The 22,064-nt window shown below is 46.5% G+C and overlaps 1 protein-coding gene across 1 annotated transcript in view; it reads right to left on the bottom strand.

Moving 5' to 3' along the window:
* Positions 1 to 22,064, bottom strand: part of LOC147729772 (BICD family-like cargo adapter 1) — a 96,972-nt gene that overhangs the window by 21,519 nt on the left and 53,389 nt on the right. The window contains exons 2-3 of the mRNA XM_086954655.1: positions 17,972 to 18,187; positions 1,128 to 1,244 (exon numbers count right to left, since the gene is read on the bottom strand). Of these exons, the coding sequence (XP_086810781.1) occupies positions 1,128 to 1,244; positions 17,972 to 18,187 (333 nt within the window). The remainder of the gene's footprint in view (positions 1 to 1,127; positions 1,245 to 17,971; positions 18,188 to 22,064) is intronic.

Genomic DNA, 22,064 nt, shown 5'->3' with positions numbered 1-22,064 from the left:
GGGTGAGTTGCCAATATTGGCCCTATGCAGGTGGCCCAGGCTGCATGCTGTTTTCTTAATCTTCTTTTCTTTTCTGTTTGCTGTCATTGTTCATCTCCTGTCAACCTCCTTTAGGATTCTTTCTGTTCAGCCCTTATCCTCTCATTTATTGTATTTCTTTCCCTGTCCATTCTTTTAATTTTTACCTTCTCTTATACGCTCCTTATCTAACATGATCTTTTTTGCTCTGTATGTCCTATCGAGTTCAAGTATTCTCCTTTGTCTTTTTTATGTCTGTATTTTTCATTGTTTCGTTACCTTTCCTGGCTCACTCATTTTCCTGCACTTACTTTTACCTTTTTACTTATTGTTCTCATCTGTGTTTTTTTTTTACCGTTTTTATTCTCTTTGCATGTTTTTCTTATTTTCTTATCGGTTCCTTTTCTGTTGTTCTGTCACTTTTCTTGCTACTTTCTCTCCTTTACTCTAGTTCTCCTCTTTTCCTTCCCATCTCCTTTCATGGACTGAGGCCCGTCTTTGAGGTGTCGCACACTTCACCCCCGCACATATCACTCCCACCTGTGCTCCAGTATCATATTCAAAAGATCTCACGATCTCAAGGAATTGTAGCCGAGTGTCAGGGCGAGGGGCGATCTTCTCATGGTAACCTACTTCATCCGGAAGTACATGGATTTTACTACATTCCAACTTAAGGTTCTTCTGGCATCCGTACGCGTATAGAAAGCATCAGTAGCGTACACTGGGACAGCAGCACGTCTTCTAAGTCATGTTTACATTTCCAGGTAACTCCTCCACTCAATCAATCCAAACCATGCCTACCCACAGGAAATGTTATTACCAAACCTATGTGCAATACTAGGTACTTTTTTCTACACCGCTATGCCAAAGGACGCAAGAGGACCTTGCCACACATAATGGGTCACCCTTGATTGGGCGCCCATCTAGTCAAAAGCTTGTGTGTATCTGAGCTATAGAAGTCTATAGGGACCCTCATTTTGCAAGGGCGGCCTATCATTTTGCGTTACGCCACTGGGCCTTCCCTGTGCGTGACATAAGCTACAGCTCCCTACACCATGCAGGCTATCTGCACTGTGTGATGTTCTTCATGTATCATTCCCACGACTCACCTGTTCCTGCAAGGACAGTATCCGAGCTGCATCCCACTTCTCTGTCAGAGCCCGGTCCTGGCATTCAGCTCTCAGGTCAGAAACTTCAGCTGTAAGCGCTCTTTCAGCCTGCAGCGCCTGCAACAAAAAACACAAGCGATCAAAACAATGCACAGTGAAACAGCAGAATTACTTATGTTTGGCCCTCCAAGCTTTTTGAAGGGCCTCAAATCAGAGCTGTTGAAAACAAATCAGGCAAACTGCAGAGAGAAACACCTACTCAGCATGTCACCCCATCCTCTGCGGCACCTACAAGCATCCAACCCAGCACCAGTACCACAGACCACCAACCTAACCCACGTCACACCCACATGACACAGTGTACCCAAAGCGCCTCATGCTCATCGAAGCCCACAAAACCACTCTCCACACCATAGATGCTGTGGACACCATAGACCATGCATGGTCTTACCACGGAGAGATGACACTCAAACCTCTTCATGTATGCTCAATGTACTCAACCTTGCTGGATACAATATACAGCACAATGACCACCCAGTGTGCCAGGCCGACACAAAACCACTCAGCACTGAATCTTGCAAGGAACACCCTCAATCACCTCAGTTGAATTCCCCTCCTGACTATTCTCCCTCCCGCCTCGCAGACGCTTGCCTTCCATTTCATCCATGGACCATCAGGAGCAAACAGATACCTTGCTAGTAATGTTACACGCCTGGTCTCACGCACAACCCTAAAGCCTACAAAATGGCATGATCAACCTGGACTTCAACCTCCCAGGTAGCCATACCACTAAGAACCTAAAGAAATGAAAAGAAAGCATATGGGTCCAGACTCCTCCACGTAGGATTACTTATTGGGCTAAGCCATTTTTATTAAATTGGTGACCCCTTCTCTTCTTACCAGTTTTCAGAGTGGGGCCTATAGTCTGAGTTAATCAGTGGTGCCACTCATCACCCACTTGTTTACAAATCTCAGTGTACTGTGAACACAAAGGTTGGCAGCTTTAAGAGTATCTTGTAGTCAGCTGCTTGGATGAGATCTCAGACACACCTCCCATATCTTGGAGTTTGAGCGGACAGTTCCAAAGCAGGCTCCTTTCCTCCTACTTGGCCAAATGCCCAGACAGTGAAAGGAATCTGGAGTTGTTATCGTGCCAGGCTCTTGGTTGCCAACACAGAAATAAAGACAACTTTCCTCTGCCATAATGCAGATCAATGTTTCCATCTCAAATGGTAGCAAATGATCAACCAGGAAGCCCTGCTCTCTGCTGCCCATCTGTAAAATTGGCCTGTTAGGAGGATGGGAAGCAGTGGTGGTTCCAGGCTGGAATCTGCTGTAGCTGTGATCAGAGCAAAAGCGTGGAAAGGCTTCCCGTCGTTCCTACACATGTACACAAAAACTAAAGATAACATGCCTGGAACAAACCCGCAAAATAAGTGCCAAAATATGCGGCCAGCTAGAGAATAAAGCAAACAAGTTATCTAAGTGAACATGCCCGGCAGCAGGCTTGTACATGGTCACCTCATCTACAATGGCTATACTTATTAATTTAGGAGTTTTACAAAGCTCTACATAGGCTTTGTAGAGCCAGGGACCCCTTGGGGTCTACGAAGCCTACCCAGGGGGTCCGTGACTGCTTAGAAAATTAAATAATATTAACTGAGAAACAAAAAATGTAGATGCAAAATGGCACAACTGAAAATGTAAAAACATTCTGTAAATGTGAAGGAATCTGAAATTAGAGGCTAAAAATTAAGTCAATATCCTCAGATTGATTTGTGGGAGCAGTGCAAGTGCATCAAACAGAATAAAGTATGGGCGATAAGAGGCCGCAAATACATTTAGAGAAGCTTCAACATTCCAATTATAATAAAAAAATATGTATTTAGTTGTTTTTTAATTAAATACAATATTTGTCATTTGTTTGATGGATGTTAATTTCTGTATTTTTTGTGTATTTTTTTGTTGTCAAATTCTCAAAAATAGTTAAGCCCCAGATCCCCGGCTTCCAGTAAAGACTCAGTGGGGGTCCCCGGATACCAATAATTATGCATTGGGGGTCCCTGGGTTTCAGTAATGGTTAGTTGGGGTCCATAGATATCAAAGGTTTAAGAACCACTGCTCTACATGTTACTCATCATTCTTAATCCTGACAAGCAGTAAGGGCATTGCACATCCTTGATGTCACTGCGAAAGTATCAGGATACAACTACTGTGTCAAAAATATTGTGTTGTCAAGCATATCATGGGTTAGACGATCACAGGTAAGAATGTTATATTTGAAGTTTGAATATCGGTTTTTAATATAGTTCTGCATAATATATATATATTTTTTTAAAGATTTTGTCATGATTTATTACATTTTGTGTTATTGGTTATTATAATTGTAATGTTAATTATATGTAATACTTTTTTAGTACTAAACAGTTCATTCTATTTTTGATTTGGTAATATATTTAAGGGATTTTATTTATTTTATTTGAATTTATTTATTTATTGGGAGGTTGTTTGTGTTCGCAGGAAAGGATGCGAACTTAAAAAAAATCTATATTTTAGTATCGTCAATACAAAGTTATTATTTTATAATTTAATGTGTTAATGTGATTATGGATTATGTAATTTCTTTTATTTATAAATTATTTAATAGATTTAAAAATGATTATTGTGTTAATCAATAATTGATTAGTTATATCATTGAGTATGTAAATTATTTAAATGTTTCAAACACATTTTTTGGTCATAAAATATATTACGGTTTAGCGTTTCTATACAATAATTGTATAGTTCTGAAAATTGTTATGCACTATGACTTTTTCCAACATTATTTTTGTTTTTGTGGGTGTTGGGTTGGTAGGGTAGCAACTTGGGACGTGCTATAAATGTTTTTTATCAGTAAATATTTTTAAATAATATTTTATTTATCATCTTAATTTTTAATGGAAATTTAATATATAAATCAATATAATGTTATAGATTTTAATATATTTGTTGAAATGTATTTTATATATTTTTTCCCTATATTTCGATTTTTTTACATTTAGGTGTGGGAATAGTAAATCAGACCTTTCACAAGTCCAACACGTCAGTGCTGTTACTCACGTTGCACTGGGAATAGTAAATCGGACCTTTTCAAAATCCAACACGTTCTATACTGTTTCTCTGGTTGGAGAAGGAATAGCAAATTTCACCCCACCCACGTCCACACTGTGCCTACTTTTGCTATTTTTTTAATCTGATATGTTTGTATTTGTTTTATTTTTTTACGTATGTTTTTATGAGTTCATTTAACTTTAAAGTAGCAATAATATTTTCTACAGGTGATTAAGAAAGACACAACAGTTATCAGCGGTTGATACAGCTGTCCACTGGTAGGTATTCACACGGTGGACACTTGGTAAATATCCATGAAAAATTACTTTTGAAAACGATCTCAGCACCCAAGTCATACTATAGCACATTATCTGCCACACATGCTTGTTGATCTCGACTGTAGAGGGTTCTCCTTTGCTTTCTTTTCTTTTGAGATGCAGTTAACTAATGTGTGATACTGCGATCCTCTGTCCCTGATGAAACTGCCACAAAACATGTTGTCCGTTAGTAACATACTGGTCAGAGCAAGTAACCATGGTTTTAATCTTGAACTCTGGGAATGTATAAATAAAAAATATATATAAATCCCTAGGACCAATTTTTAGTCTAGTAGTTATGAGACCTAGTGACTAGATAGTCCAAACCTAAACAGAGGACCCACGCCAAGCCTTAGGGTTCAGTGCGGAAACACACATTAGGTTGCCCTGCTGCTCGACTCTAGACGTGGCTAAAAGCTTCTATGCAAGCATAGGACTGCGTCAATGATGAGAAGCTCAGCTAGTTGGGAATGCTGTGCAACGGCAAAAGAGGATTGCTTACGCGGGGGTCTCCTAACATTTTTTGCACTGCAGCCATTACTGTATGGTGCTGTAATACTGGCACCCCCTATGAACCAGACTGAAATTGGTCATAGTTGGGCAACTTAAAGTAATTGAACGGTTTGAAAGTGATAGTGTGACACATGGGTTGGGGGATTCATTGTTTCAGTTGAGTTTTCGAGTGGACGGCACCACTTGTCTCTTTATTTTTTCACTCAGCTCCTTTTTGTGAGAACAAAATCATTTGTGCCAATCCAGTTAAGTGGCAGTCACTACAGATTTCATTTGGTTAGGACTTTGGCACCGGTTGATGAATCATAATCCAATTTGACGAGCAGTCAGCAGGTTACACCTAGTGCCGCCATTTCATGTTTTGTGAAGATCCAATGGGGTAGAGGACAATGTTAATGGGTGGGACTGGTAAACGAATATGCATAACATTTGGCAGAAACTTGGAAAATGTAGCTTTCTTGTAGTATTTTTGTGCAGATCCAGCATGGGGAAGGCTGGTTAAAAAGGAGGCAAAAAATGTATTAATTTGCGATTAAAATTGGGAGTGTGTGACAAATCTGCAGACAATTTGGCAGAAACCTTAATGGATGTGTTTTCTCTCGGTATGTCAAGCTTTGTGAGAATCTGGGGAGGGGAAGTTATAGGGGGGGGGGGATGTTCAATCGCCTATATATTTAAAACTGATGAATTTGCATTAAATGTTGCTGGAAAGTTACAGCCAATGCATATAATTAAGGTTTCTTGCAGATCCAATTAAGGGGAGATACAACTGGGGGTGGGGGTGTCAAACAGTGTTGATTTTACCAATAACTTTTATGGTTCTGCACAATATTTGGCAGAGATTTTGCATTTATTTTCTCAATTCCATCCAGGTCCATCAAGGTGAGGGGACAGCAGACTTCAAGAGGGAGGTCGTAGAAATGTTCATCTGTTTGGCACTATTTGATTATTCTCACAACATTTGGCAGGTGTTTAGCAGATTCAACTTTCTGTTACTTATGCTACGTTTAGGCAGGTCCATCGGGTGTGGCTGGGCAAAGATAGATGGGGCAATAAATGTTTAATTCGCTATTAACTTTCATGCTACTTGTTGAATCTGCAGAACTTTTGGCAGCTATCAAATTTTACTCAGTGCAAGGACAGCCTGGCCCTGGGACCAACCCTCACTGAAAGGTGCTGGGCGCAGTGCCTGGCATGAGCTTGTACACAGAGCGGGCAGGTACATAGCAGGTGAATGAAGTACATCATAAAACAAACCCATGAGATTCACTGAAAAGCATCATTAAAGGCCAGTTATGTTGAGCGAACACAAAACCGAAAAAGTCCTGAAATTCGCTATTTGCAACACACAATGCACTCCATACATGACCAATGCCCACGCCATATGCCCCTGTGCGATGGCATTGCCAGTCTGCCGGACTATGCACAAAGCTTCCGAGTCTGAAGTCAGGACTAGATGTGTGTCTTTCTGATCAGAAGCAACAGCTTTGAGTCTAACAATGCTGCAGCCCATCGATACTTTACTACCTCTCGAGTCAGAAGCAACTACTTTAAAAGTCTACCTCAAAACTAAGGGGACGTGGCTTCAAAGTAAAATTCATAAAGTAAATAGGTCACAGCTGGTTTATGAGGATATGTCAATATCGCAACTTTCAAAAGCTATCTTTATTACCATAGAACACTTGTAATGACAAACCAGTATAGCAAGGCACTAGCAGTCACTGGTAAATTCAAGTACTTTATAACTTATTCTTAGAAAACTGGTTTTGGACTGGCACGCTACATGTGTGCACTAAATTGCAGTTGCTCATAATAAAGTGGGCCCAGGGCTGAATTAAGCTGATCCACTTCCCTGTGCTGTGGTAGAAAGAAGCAAGAGGTCAATGTCAGTTGAGTAAACCAATAAATAAATGTGATGGCAAGTATTCTTATATGTGTATGTATTTTTACCATGACAGTTTCTTGAAGCAGGCAACATACTCACCCACCCTCAATATCTCAAGTTCTTACTTTATGCCCCTCCCGAGTCAGCAGCAAAAGCCTTTCACAAAGTTGCAACACTTCAGGTGGTCACTAAGCACCCGTGACCAAGGTGCTGCTGCACCGAAACGTGTCGGGTGATGTGTTTGACATATATTTTGTTAAATAAATAATAACGCTGAAAGAATCTGGGCTGAATCTGCTTTTGTTCGGAAACGAAGAGCATTTTTGCGGAATTTAGGGGGGTCGCTCCCCCGCTTCAGCCCGCTGTCACAGGAGGCTCGAGGATTGGCGAAGTACTTATTACACACATATATATATATATATATATATATATATATATATATATATATATATATATATATATACATATATATACACACACATATATACATACATATAATGTAGTCTCTGAAAGTGAACTTATCCGACGGCCTATAGGGGCTGTATTTATATCCTGCTGTGCTAACAAGGTTTCCTCTGGAGCGAGAGATTGTAATTTGAGAAGCTCAATGAATAAAAATGGTTGGTTAAAAGTCCCATAAAGCATGTATTTTTTAAAAACATGTGGCTGACAAGACAGCGAAAGCTACAACCAGACCTAAAAAAGGCTGTCTTCAAAGAATGGAACATGGCTGGGCATGAAGTATGGCGGGCATAGTGTGTTGCACACCAACTGGCGAATTGCAGGTCTTGTTCGGTTGTGAACTCTCTGAACCTTTGCTGGGTCGACCCTATGGTATTTTCAGTCCGCATATGAGCGCTCATTGTTTTCCTTGGCAGCTGGATGGCGGATGCTTACAGCGACAGCACACTCCTGGCTTCTGGTCTGACAGGCACATGTGGAGGAAGGCGTAAAGCTGCTGGCTCCTGCACATTCAGGTTTGTCGGGATGCCTCTCCGCGTCAGGTGCCTCTACCTGCAGGGCACGGCGCGCACTCTCCAGAGATGACACCTGCACAAGGTGGAACCTAGGCTGACTGACGTGGGCAATGAATGAGTAATTACAGGGCTGAGAGACTCCGTGAGACAAGAGGGTAACTCGAAACGTTTCAAACAGATTGAAGGCTTTGTGTAGCCCTCATCAGGAGCCTCCAGGGAAGGAGTGGCGTCAGAAAGGCAGGGCTGGGGCCGTGCCGGGGCTCTGACAGGTCGGTGTTTGTTGTCCAAGAGTCCGGTGTAGCCCATAACAAAATGGCACTGCCCGTGCAGTACACCTACCATTAGCAGAGCAGCACAAACAGTCATTATTGAACTGTACACAATCACGTCCTAGGTACAGAGTGGGACTGTTTCAGACGTCACACAGAGGCTGTGCGTGTCTCTGCTCTGTATATAAATGTTTCAGTCTGTGTAAATGCCTCGGACGTGGACACAACGTGCAGGAATGTTTCAGATCGAGATACAAAGGAAATACCCAAGACCTGAACACAGCGGATGTAAATGTCTCAGACCGAAATACAGAGGGTGTAAATGTTTTTGCCCTGGTCACACATTATATAAATGCCTCCCCAGACCTAAATACAAAGGTTGTAAAGTGTTTCTGACCTAGATACGGGAGGGTTATCTGTCTCCAGGGCTCGAGTCGGGGTTCCATGTGAGTGGACGGCGTCCCCACACTTATTTTACCGAGTGGACGCCGTCCCCCCTGCCAAACAGCTGGACTTCACTCTTTGGCCTCTCTGGGACGAGGAGCTCGCAGCTCATAGCACACTGCTCACGCCCTGACTTCTCAGGTGCAATCGCATCTAAGGGGTGACCGAGGGGAGGCAATGAGCCCAATGGTGCAAGCCACCTTTCGTGACGTCACTTCCTGTCGTGTCGTGACGTCACTTCCGGTGACAGCGTCCCCCCCCCCCCCCCCTTTTTTTTTAGGACTTGTGCCCTGGATGTCTCTGACGGGAATACATCGTAAACACAAAGTATGACTGTCTCAGGCTTGGATGGAGAGAGTGGAAATGTTAGAGTCCACAAAAACAGATGTTATTATATCAGACTTGAATGCAGAGGCTGTAAATCCCCCTAGAACTGGTCACAGATTTTATAAATGCCTCATCAGACCTTAATACAGAGGATGTAAATGTTTCCGGCCTGATAAAGAGAGTGTATCAATCAATCAATCAAGGGTTTATAAGCACACTACTCACCTGTGAGGGTCTCAAGGTGCTAGAGGAGGGGGGCAGCTCTGGTTCAGTCGCAGTTTAAGATCAGTTATAGAGCCAGGTCTTGAGGTCCTTCCTGAAGGACTGCAGGGTTGGGGAGCGTCTGATGTTCAAAGGGAGCTTATTCCAGGTCTTCGCTGCGATGTAGTAGAAGGCTCTCCTCCCGTTCTGTTTCTGCGGATCCGGGGGACCTTTACCAGGGCAAGGTCGACGGAGCGGAAGTTCCTTTTGGGTGCATGGAAGGATACTCTCTCGTTGAGGTATTTGGGTCCGATGTTGTTGGGGGATTTGTAGGCGTGGGTGAGGAGCTTGAAGGTGACCCTCTTCTCGACGAGGAGCCAGTGGAGGTCTTGCAGGTGTTGGATCATGTGTTTGTGATGCGGAGTCCTGAGGACGAGTCTGATGGCGGCGATCTGGATGGTCTGGAGTCTGTTGATTCCGGCGTATAGGGCATTGCCGTAGTCCAGTTTTCTGGTTATGAGCGCGTGGATGGCGGTCTTTCTGAGCTTGTCGCAGAGCTCCTGGGAAGGTGTGATGTCCAAGGCTTTGCTGGGGGGGTTTAGTGAACTGTTGTACAACGTTGTACAGTTCCTTGGAGTTGGTTGCGTTGGTCTGGACTTTGTCTCTAATAAAGGTCCGTTTGGTGTCTCTTATGCGCTGGTGGTATTCCTTCAGGGCACTTTGACAGAAACAAGGACCCCCTGCTATGGATCAATATCCTGGGACAGGGCAAACAATGAATGTGAAGTAACAATCCCAGGCATACAGACAAGGTAATGGCACACTAGATTAAGGCAAACACATAACTAATTAAATATGAAAAAATACATTTTTAATATGATAAAGACATACAATAAAAATCAATACATTGATCCAAATTGATAAAATGACATTGTACTAATACATATGTTTCACAATAAAAGGATTATTCTTTAAAAAGGTAGATGGTTTCCTGTCGACGTGTTTCGACATACACACTATGTCTTCCTCAGGAATATTACCATCATGTTTCTTTATGGGAATATATATATATCGGGGCAGTTTACATGGGTATTTCGATTTTCAAAAAGAATTGTATTTTCCATTGGAAAACTGACCCGCGAAGTAACGTACCCATATGCGTCGCACTATGGTGTAATTATCGATATACCGTAACTACCGGCTGGGAACACTGAAGGAGAATTAAATATCTTCCTGCCTGAAACGCCATATTAAAGTGCATCCATCGAAATATCGTGCATTTTGTTTAGAAATAGCGGACGATCGGTCATCATACCTTCACGCCGCCGCTTTCTATGTTTAAACCAAGCAATACTCTTGGGCTTGAATCACTATGGCGAAACGCTCTATAATTTAGACTATATCCCTACAAAATTGAATCTTGAAAAATTCTGCTGCTTCGCCCTTCCATGGATCTATAATTATATGAAAATTATCGTCTTAAAATTTTAGGACCACTGAAAATACAATTTTCAGTGGTCCTAAGGGTGGTGATGAGGAGTTCCTCTGTGATCTTGCTCCAGCTTCTTCATGGCGGTCACGGGCGGGCTTGGGTGCGGTGGTGGTATATGTGAAGTGGACGCAGTGGTGGTCCGTCCAGAGGGGCTAGGTGGTGTGGCTGAAACGGATGTCTGTTCCTCCCGTGAAGATTGGGTTGAGAGTATGTCCAGCTCTGTGTGTGGGCATGTTTACCAGCTGCTTCAGTCCGAGGTTGGCTAGGAGAGTGATGGAGTTGGGGACGTTGCAGTTGTCGAAGGGGAAGTTCAGGTGCCCGAGTAGAATTTAGTCATTGGAGGTGATTGCGTAGGGTGCAACGAGCTCGGCGATGGTAGGTGCGGACTGGGTGCGAGGTCCTGGTGGTCTGTAGATGAGGGTTCAGCGTAGCGTGGTCCTGGGGCTGGTCTGGGTCTGGACGGTGGGGGCAGTCCTTTCTCTGCATCTTGTAACAGCCAGGGATGGTAGTAGTGATGTCGTGCCGGAGGTGGCGTTGGTCCAGGTTTCTGTGAAGACGGCGCCGTCGGGCGAGATGGGTGTCGATCAGGTCCCAGATATCTATGGTGTGTCTGTGCAGGGTGCGTACGTTGAGGAGATTGCAAGTCAGGGTATTGGTGGTGTGTGCTTCAGGCGGGCCTTCGGCGGTTGTGGGGTGTTGTCAATGGTGAGGGATCTGCGGTAGGGTCTGCATGAGAACTGTCCATGGGTGGTGTTCGGTGAGGATCTTACGCAGTCGGTGTGTCTTCCAGGATTGAGTGTGTGTGAAGGGTGGTAGAGTCGTAGCGGTTAGGCCTAGGAAAGCCAGGGTTCCTGGCACTGGTCGCGGTCAAATCGTGGACGGGCGCAGATGAGCTTGCCTTGGGCGCAACCACGCAGCGGCCGCCATTAAGTAGAGAAGGGGGGCGGGACTGCAGGTAGGGAGGCAGGAGTGGGGGCTGTGAGTGACGGTGGGAGGGGCTGCGGGGCAGCAGCAGCGGGAAACAAGGCCCACAAAATGCTAAAGGAAAAACATTAAAAAGACAACACAGGAATAAAGGCAGCAACAGTAATTATGAGTCTGAAAACGTCACGAGGGCGCATCGAGAGAAAATACCGGAGTAGCAAGAGCAGGGGCTGCTGGAGCGAACCCTGGAGGCAGAAAGGAGGGCTCAGGAGCGGCGCATTCACGCGGAGCTGCTGGGAGAGTGCTGGACCGAAGGTCAGTAGGTCACAAGCGTGTAGATGTCTCAAGCATGAATAGATAGTGAATGCAAAGTGCGTCTGCCTGAGGCTTGGAGGGAGAGGGTGTAGATGTTCGAGGCCTGAATACACAATGATATTGTATCAGACTTGAATACAGAGGGTGTAAATGTCCCAGACCTAAACAGACACTGTAAATGTCTGAGACCCGAGTAAAGATCCTAAATACCCAAGATCCAATTACAGAGTGTGTACATGTCCCAGACCGGAATGAACAGGGTGTCAATATCTCAGCCCAATACACAGAGGATGTTAATGTCTTAGATCCAGAGAGTGTGAATGCACCAGGTCTAGAGGCAGAGGGTGTGTGTCTGAAGCCTGGATACAGTGGGGTTGTCTCAAGCCTAGAAACCGAGGGCCTGAATGTGTCAAACTTAATTACAGAAAGTGTCAAAGTCTCAGGTCTGGATCCAGATTGTGTGAATATCTCAACCTAGTTATAGGGCGACATGGGGATGGCCTGGATACAGAAGGAGTTATGGGGATGGCCTGGATACAGAAGGAGTTATGGGGTGGCCTGGATATAGAGGGTGTTATAGGGTGACAAGGGGGTGGGCTGGATACAGAGGGTGTTATAGGGTGACAAGGGGGTGGGCTGGATACAGAGGGCGTTATAGGGTGACAAGGGGGTGGGCTGGATACAGAAGGAGTTATGGGGTGGCCTGTATATAGAGGGTGTTATAGGGCAACACAGGGTGGGCTGGATACAGAGGGTGTTATAGGGTGACAAGGGGGTGGGCTGGATACAGAGGGTGTTATAGGGTGACAAGGGGGTGGCCTGGATACAGAGGGTGTTATACGGCGACAAGGGGGTGGCCTGGATACAGAGGGTGTTATAGGGTGACAAGGGGGTGGCCTGGATACAGAGGGCGTTATAGGGTGACAAGGGGGTGGGCTGGATACAGAGGGTGTTATAGGGTGACAAGGGGGTGGCCTGGATACAGAGGGTGTTATACGGCGACAAGGGGGTGGCCTGGATACAGAGGGTGTTATAGGGTAACAAGGGGGTGGCCTGGATACAGAGGGCGTTATAGGGTGACAAGGGGGTGGGCTGGATACAGAGGGTGTTATAGGGGGACAAGGGGGTGGTCTGGATACAGAGGGCGTTATAGGGTGACAAGAGGGTGGGCTGGATACAGAGGGTGTTATAGGGTGACAAGGGGGTGGCCTGGATACAGAGGGTGTTAATGCCCAAGTCCGGGGCATTAAACCTTGACGGACAGCATGTGAATCGGGATCTCATGAACCCTTCCTGCCCTAATTACCCTAATCCCCGCCTTTTCTGCATGGCCTGTTCACAGTTAATCCCAAAATGCCTCCTGCAGCATAGTGTCTGGAAGGATCCTCTTAAGGCACCCTTGACTCGTGCTTACTCGCAGCGCCATGAAGTGCCTGTGTGTGCACCCTCTCACAGCGAGTGTAAGGTAAACGTTGAGGCTAGAATGGCCATGATGAATTCATAAAAGGGGTTGGTTCATTAGACAGCATATACTGTCAACTGCTAAGTAACCTCCGTCAGCAGAGGTCACTCTTTGGGTAGATGAAAGGAGGAGCAACTTGGGTATTCCATACCTCCGTAAGCCCTGGTGAGAATGTAACAAACAGCGAGTCCTAAAAGAAGGAGAGGCCGACATTTGTTGGCAGGGACAGCTCATAGCAGAGCCCCGGGTCTCTGTCCTGCCCCTCCCTCTTCTGTGGGTTCTGCTCCTCAGGCTCAGATTGGCTCCTCTCCCCTGATCACTCTCCTCTGCCTTAAAAAAGACTCAGGAAATCACCCATTGCAGTTTCTCTGTTGCACCACAGACCTGCTCTTTGGTCCCTCATCAGCTGCACCAGCCTCGATGGAGTTCAGCGCCTCACCTATTGAATGGTACCGCCCATCCCCCACCCCTACCCGGTCTGTTCCTCTCAGGTCCTGACCTGTTGTAGCTCCTCACATGCTAAGCCCCTTCGCCCTGGCCCCCTCAGCCCTTCACTTGTTGCAGTTTCTCTACAGAGCCATGCTGAGCCCTCCACCCTGATCTCCTCAGCCCTTCACTTGTTGCAGTTTCTCTACAGAGCCATGCTGAGCCCTCCACCCTGGCCCCCTCAGCCCTTCACTTGTTGCAGTTTCTCAACAGAGCCATGCCGAGCCCTCCACCCTGGTCCCCTCAGCCCATCTTGATCGGGCAGGAGGAGTTTTTAACTACAGCAGCAGGAATCAGACCCACCCCTACAGGAGATCCAACTAGGGACAGTCAAATCCTTAGGGAGTGGATAAATACACCAAGTTCAGGAAACATCCATGCCGCTCCTAGGCTAGGCGCCAGAAAGAAGCAAAAGCCCTCTGCCCCTTGGTTCTCATTGGTTTTAAAAGAAGAACAAAGGAAGGTCAGGGCCTTAGAGCGCAAATGGCGTATGAACTATGAAGAAATGGATCATATTAACTATAAAGGCGCAAGCCGCCGATATCATGGGATGATAAAAATCGCAAAAAAGGATTACTATACTGAGGCTATAACCAAAAGTAATAAACAGCATCAAATTTTTATAATAGTTAAAACCTTTATTAACCCTAAAACTATGCAGAAAGATATTCCCCCTCTCCCAGAACTTATGTAACATAATAGCAGATTTCTTTGAGGAAAAAATTCAAAAGATCACAAAGGATTTTTCCCATCCATTAACATAAGGAGCTAGCAAATAGAGCCATCACAACAACTATTGCCCCATGGCCATCTTTCATTCGGTTGGCCTAGAGGAATCCCGGGCAGAAATTTTAAAGATTAAATCAGGTTCCCCTTTTGATCCCTGCCCTCCCTTTGTCCTTCACACAATGGTGGATATTGCCAACCCCATCATAAATAGCATTATCAACTCCTCACTCAATCTTGGCTTAGTCCCTGAAGAATGGAAACTTGCAGCAGTGAAGCCCCTGCAGAAAAAACAATTACCTGACCGAACAACTCTGACAAATCTGCGACCCATCTCCCTGCTCCCAGCTCTCTGCAAACTAACAGAGAAATCCGTGAATAGGCAGCTCACCGCCTTTTTGGAGGCCAACAATACATGGCACCCTAACCAAGCTGGTTTTAGGTCTCAACATTCGACGGAATCAGCCCTGATTTTCACTTCTGAAACTCTAAGGGCTGCAATGGATCAGGGAAAGAAGGCGGTCCTGGTGCTTCTAGACCTGTCCGCGGCGTTCGATACGGTCTCACATGTCACCTTGGTGGACCGTCTAGCCGCGGCAGGGATAGCTGGAAATGTGCTGGGCTGGCTAAAAAGCTTCTTAGCAAACAGGCGACAGGTGGTCACCTTAGGTCAGTTTAGGTCTGAAGAAAAACGTCTCACTTCAGGAGTGCCTCAGGGCTCCTGTCTGAGCCCGACACATTAATGTATATATGGCCTCCCTGATTGCACTTATATAATTCTTTAATATTAACACCATTTCGTATGCGAATGATACGCAGCTCATCCTGGTGATGGAGGATGACACCGGTGAGGCTGAAAGGAAGCTTAAAACTGCCTAAAAGCTACATTCCAATGGATGAGCGCGAACCATCTTAAAAGCAATTCAGGGAAAACAGAGATTGTGCCATATGGAAAGGGGAATCTGTTTAACCCCTCATTATGGTGGCCAGAGGATGCTACCGTCCCCCCGAACACTATTCTGTCAGCCCGAAATCTAGGGATCAGATTTGATTCCTCTCTGACTTTTAAACATCAAGCAGTGGCGGTGGCAGGAACATGTTTCGGCATCATAAAAGGGCTCCGAAAATTCTTTGACCTAATACCACTCCCGGCACGAAAAATGGCTGCAGTAGCACTTATAACATCACGCCTTGACTACTGCAATAGCCTATATGCAGGGACAAACAGGATGGTCTGCCACAAACTGCAAATGGTGCAACATGCAGCGGCAAGACTGGTGCTAGGATGGAACAGAAGAACTTCAGCTACAGCAGCAATGGATATACTACATTGGCTGCTGATCCATAAACGGGTCCTTTTCAAAGTCCTCCTAATCACCTTCAGGGCCTTCCATGGGAAAGTACCCAGCTACATTCAGAGTTTGTTTAGACACTACATCCCCTCGCGTAACCTGAGATCTCAAAAATCTAACCTCCTCATCATCCCTAACTTCAAACTGAAAATGAGAGGAGGAAAGGCTCTGGCAGTCTTGGGTTTCAAGGCCTGGAACTTTCTCCCATCGTCCCTTCGCCAAATTAGATTAGAAACAGATTTCAGAAAGACCCTAAAAACATGGATATACAATCTATCCGACACCATGTGCAAAAGCCTAATCTGAATACGCAGATTTCCTTATACCATCAGCTAGACTCCCCACTTTCTGCCTATCCCATCTAAAGCGCCAAGATGCTCCTTGGAGTGAAGGCAGCGCTATATAAGAACTTTTTACATTTACATTTACATTTACATCACATGCTGCAGTTTCTCTACAGAGCCATACTGAGCCCCTCACCCTGATCCCCTTTAGCCCTTCAACTGTTGCAGTTTCTTTACAAAGCCATGCTGAACCCTCCGCCCTGATCCCCCTCAGCCTTTCACTTGCTGCAGTTTCTCTACAGAGCCATGCTGAGCCCTCCACCCTGATCCCCTCAGCCCTTCACCTGTTGCAGTTTCTCTGCAGAGCCATGCTGAGCCCTCCACCCTGATCCCCTCAGCCCATCACGTGCTGCAGTTTCTCTACAGAGCCATGCTGAGCTCTCCGCCCTGATCCTCCTCAGCCTTTCGCATGCTGCTGTTTCTCTACAGAGCCATGCTGAGCACTACACCCTGATCCCCTCAGCCCTTCACCTGTTGCAGTTTCTCTACAGAGCCATGCTGAGCCCTCCGCCCTGATCCCCTCAGCCCATCACGTGCTGCAGTTTCTCTACGGAGCCATGCTGATACCTCCGCCCTGATCCCCTTCAGCCTTTCACGTGCTGCAGTTTTTTTACAGAGCCATGCTGAGCCCTCCGCCCTGATCCCCCTCAGCCTTTCACTTACCGCAGTTTCTCTACAGAGCCATGCTGAGCCCTCCACCCTGATCCCCTCAGCCCATCACGTTCTGCAGTTTCTCTACAGAGCCATGCTGAGATCTCCGCCCTGATCCCCCTCAGCCTTTCACGTGCTGCTGTTTCTCTACAGAGCCATGTTGAGCCCTCCACCCTGATCCCCTCAGCCCTTCACCTGTTGCAGTTTCTCTACAGAGCCATGCTGAGCCCTCCACCCTGATCCCCTCAGCCCTTCACCTGTTGCAGTTTCTCTACAGAGCCATGCTGAGCCCTCCACCCTGATCCTCTCAGCCCTTCACGTGCTGCAGTTTCTCTACAGAGCCATGCTGAGACCTCCGCCCTGATCCCCCTCAGCCCATCACGTTCTGCAGTTTCTCTACAGAGCCATGCTGAGCCCTCCACCCTGATCCCCTCAGCCCATCACGTGCTGCAGTTTCTACACAGAGACATGCTGAGCTCTCCCCCCTGATCCCCCTCAGCCTTTCACGTGCTGCTGTTTCTCTACAGAGCCATGTTGAGCCCTCCACCCTGATCCCCTCAGCCCTTCACCCGTTGCAGTTTCTCTACAGAGCCATGCTGAGCCCTCCACCCTGATCCCCTCAGCCCTTCACCTGTTGCAGTTTCTCTACAGAGCCATGCTGAGCCCTCCACCCTGATCCCCTCAGCCCATCACGTGCTGCAGTTTCTCTACAGAGCCATGCTGAGCCCTCTGCCCTGATCCCCCTCAGCTCATCACGTTCTGCAGTTTCTCTACAGAGCCATGCTGAGCCCTCCACCCTGATCCCCTCAGCCCTTCACCTGTTGCAGTTTCTCTACAGAGCCATGCTGAGCCCTCCACCCTGATCCCCTCAGCCCATCACGTGCTGCAGTTTCTCTACAGAGCCATGCTGAGCCCTCTGCCCTGATCCCCCTCAGCTCATCACGTTCTGCAGTTTCTCTACAGAGCCATGCTGAGCCCTCAGCCCTGATCCCCCTCAGCCCATCAAGTGCTGCTGTTTCTCTACAGAGCCATACGGAGCCCTCCACCCTGATCCCCCTCAGCCCTTCACCTGTTGCAGTTTCTCCATCAAGCTCTGGTTCTGATCGCCGAAGCTCTGTTTGAAGCTGTCCCTCTCCCTCTCAGCCTCCAGCAGGGCTTTCTGCATCTTCTGGAGCTCGCCTTGTAGGACCTTCATGCTGGTCTCCAGCTCGCTGGCCCGGAATTCCCATTCCTTCTCGCGCCCCTCTGAGCGCTGCACCAGCCAGTACTGCTGCTGCTCCGTCTCCTGTAAGGACAAAAACAGAGATCAGGGTTGGTCTCTCCACCTCGACTAGTGCGATTGGCACAGGGGAGTGTTCTATGGGGGAATCATAAGGTTTCCCAACAGGCCAGTTCTAAAAGGCTTCCAGGGCTTGGCAACGCCTGCCCATCATAGGTACCACACTGTCGAGAAAGCACCCAACTGCGCCGTGGGCCAGTCTGCCTTCAACTCCAAATTCAAAATCCCATTTCCCTTTGCTGCTTTCGTACCACCTTTGGACTAAGGATACCCAATTATTTCTCTCCATTTCACTACTTTCATCACCACAGCAGATTCTCACTCAGGGTTATGGGTACTTCTGTGACATCAGCTTTGAAAAGCTTTATGTTTTCTTACCCCTGATTCTTCTTGAACAGAAATAATCCATATATCTTTGGCTCCTCCAGCATTATTCACCAACTCCGCTCATCCCCCGCTTCTCAGATTCTCCTTCCTCCACTCCCACCAGCAGGAATCTCAACTCCCACAGACTCCAAACTTTACTGACCACATAGCCCTGCATTTAGACCTCGGTTATCATCCACAGCTCCTCATTATGCTGCTAGGTTCATCATTCATTCGCTCATCATGAGCGGAGTGAACTACCGCAGCATCTTACTAAGCCGGCTTCCACAGAACACGTTTCAGTAACAGCCACAGAGGACATTCAGGTACCTGGCAGGTGGTCCTGCAGAGATCCACCACATGGTAGCGCGTCCACCCTACCTAGGGTTATCTGTCGCTGTGACGCTTCATGTCAGATGAAAGGACCATCATGGGAGGCGCACTTATGTAAGGAATGAATGCGAGGCAGGCCCTCTGCATGGGCTGCATTATATAAAAAAAAAAAACACCACTGGGAGTTTTTTCCCTGGGCACGTGGGAGCCACAGTTAATTCTCCTTGAACATAGCACCACTGCTCGCAAGCAGGGGAGGGCAGCATTGGGACGTCCACCTTGCATATGGTGGGCCACCCAATGCAGCACCATGGAGGCTCAACCCACAATCAATTTTCTCTCCCACGCTAGTTGGGGCAGGGAAGAGCAGGATTGGTGGAGAAGGACCATCCTCCAGCTCTGTCCTATTCTAAATTAACCCAAACTCATTAATCCTTGCCACATGCACACTTTTCTTTGTTGACCACCGTCATCCCACCTCCCTTGCTGGTACTTACAGGCCATCCTCTCATTGTTCACATAGCCCTAGTCTTTCTTCGGATATTCAGAAATAGCAGCTTCCGGTTCAGAGGGTACGGAGGAAAGAATACTTGCTTTTAGGGAGGGGAACAAATGTGTAGTTATCAAGGGGTTTGCGGCAGAGCGACAACCTGACAGATATTCAACTGCCCAGCCCGTGAGGGAGACGGGAGCTACTGAATGCCACGCCACTGAAACAACCCCAGCAGGAAAAGCGTGTCCGAAAAAAGAGGCCCGGCGTGTTCCGGAACCTGAAGGGGAAGCTAAACAGAGCACCGGAATCTCCCGTCCGAAGTGCTCGGGCAGGCTGCGTACCGCCTCGGGGTGTCTGGCTGGTGCCCTGCCCTGTTCAGATGCAGAGGGAGGTTCCAGCACTTAGGCTTCATTCACTGGTGAGATCTGCTCAGTTTAACAAGCACCACTCAGTGCTTTAAATGGGCCGGTACTGTCCGGTACGCAGTACAGGCACTTTTTTATTTTGGGGCGGAGAGTACCGGCATTTCAAAAGAAATACCATACTTTTAATTGGAGAGTACCGGCACATTTCTCAGAAACTAGCAGGTACTCCAGTACAGAGAATACCTGCACTTTTATTTTTCCATTTCAAGCACTGGCACCACTGACCCAAAAGCTTGCAAGCAGGGCTTTAAGTGGGCTGAAAAAAGTGTGTAGGGGGGAGGGGTGGGTGTCTCTGAATGGCTCTGTAGTATAATTTAAGGCATGGCATAATCATGTAAACTAAAATTCATACAGCGTGCCACCCTATCCACACGTCTGCATAGGCTCACAACTACAACTGGCATAGGTGACCAATGCTCTGTGCGCTTTGCAGAGAGGCCATTGTTTGAATGGCCATTTATTCCGAACACCTTTTTGACCCACCGACAGGCACCGAGAGACAGTCGCACTGCTTTTAGCCAACACTCAGTCGGGACTCAGTTCAAAGTATGCACTATACAAAAGTAATATGCTGCCTGAAAATAACATACTGTAACACAACATCCTGGAAAAAACAAAACTCAGAGAATGGAAGATCAAGTAAAACATGTGAAGAATAAATATGGATTACCTCCACCATTTTTACACTTATTATTCAGAAATCGATCAATATTATTGCCTGTTAAGTCAAAGACATGAATACAGGGCTTAACACAGACCTGTTGCAATTTCCGATTCAATGTACTACCGGATCTGAGACCAGGCAGGACCTGGCCCACTTTTTTTTGTCTGCAGACTTATATAGCTCCAACTTGACCCGAAGGTATTGGAGCACTTTACATGAGCACCAGTTACGTTACACAAGGACACATTCATTTTTGGAAGGCATGGGGAGATTAATTGATTTGCCCAGAATCACAGGACGTTGAGCCGACGCCGAGGTTCGAACCTGGTTCCCCAGCTCCAAAGTCGGCAGCTCTAGTCATAAGGCTACATTCTCTCTCCCCTACTTACAGCCATGCCTGAAAGTTTCGCAATTGGCAGGTCAATGGTTAATACGTTTGTTATACGTGTGTGGTTTGTAAACATCCACTTATGCAGATAATTGAACACAGTTATTTGTTCGAAGTAATACAATTTGGCTTAGTGGGTAAAGAGTAGAACTCTGATCTCTCGCTTTAGACTTGGCCACTACACCAGATCACTTCTAACCCAGTAGCAATCTCAGAATGTGTGAAGCAAGAGAAAGGTGCGAACAATGCTGCTTCTCTAGCTCCCCCCATCCTTGCAGTGTAAACATTCTCATTCCTTTCTTTCCCCACCTCCTCAATGGAATTCTGCTTCCTGGTAGGGCCTCTCTCTCTCAAACTTTAATGGCTTGGAAGTGAAAGGGTTGATTTGAACATGGATGTCACTAAAGGGGTGACCAGAGGTTATGAGTAATACACCTGACTTGCCCATTCCTAACCCTGGCATGACCTTTGCCTCCCCCAGGTTTGCGGGTCACCAAGTCTGTGGCACAGTATTTGTGCACTCCAATTTGCGTATATGAAAGCCCACCTATTGGCATTGTAAATGCTTGTTTACTAGTGTATATGAAAGGCTCTGGCTCCTGCCTAACCATAACAAGAGACTGTAGCACACAAAAATACTGCTTTCTTTATACATTCTGTGTTTGAGAAATAATTTAATGTGGGATGATTCTATATAGGTTATAAATGTAAAATAGTCACTCAGTGCAAGCACTGTCAAGCCAAACCAAAAAAGTAAGCAAGGCTCTAAGAACCCTGTTTGCATTCTATAGTGTGCTTTTTTTGCCCTTCCCTTAGTTATCAGCAGTAAATGGGATGTTGATGAGAGGTCAAGCGGTTATTTCTGGGATGTCATTGGTTAGAGGTTGTGTGGGGACACTTAGCTGCCCATTGCATTTTGGTGACTCTATGTCCATGCATCAGAACATAAGCCATACACGTTTTTTTCAGAATTCCCTTGCGCAGACTTAGAGGACAACAGTCACTACCACCAAGAAAGTACAGACCTTCATCAACATCTGTCTGAGGAAAATCCTCCAAATCTGCTAGCCAAACACCATCAGCAACAAAGATCTATGACAGCAGACTTTCCAGATCCCTGCTGATGAAAAAATCATGAAAAGATGCTGGAGCTAGATAGGTCCCCCGACCATCTGACTTCACAGTGGATGTGTGCAGAGGACGTCCGGGGGCCG

This window comes from Lissotriton vulgaris, chromosome 2_1 (assembly GCF_964263255.1).
Source record: "Lissotriton vulgaris chromosome 2_1, aLisVul1.2, whole genome shotgun sequence".
Classification (NCBI taxonomy): domain Eukaryota; kingdom Metazoa; phylum Chordata; class Amphibia; order Caudata; family Salamandridae; genus Lissotriton; species Lissotriton vulgaris.
This window is presented reverse-complemented; position numbering and strand designations above follow the sequence as displayed.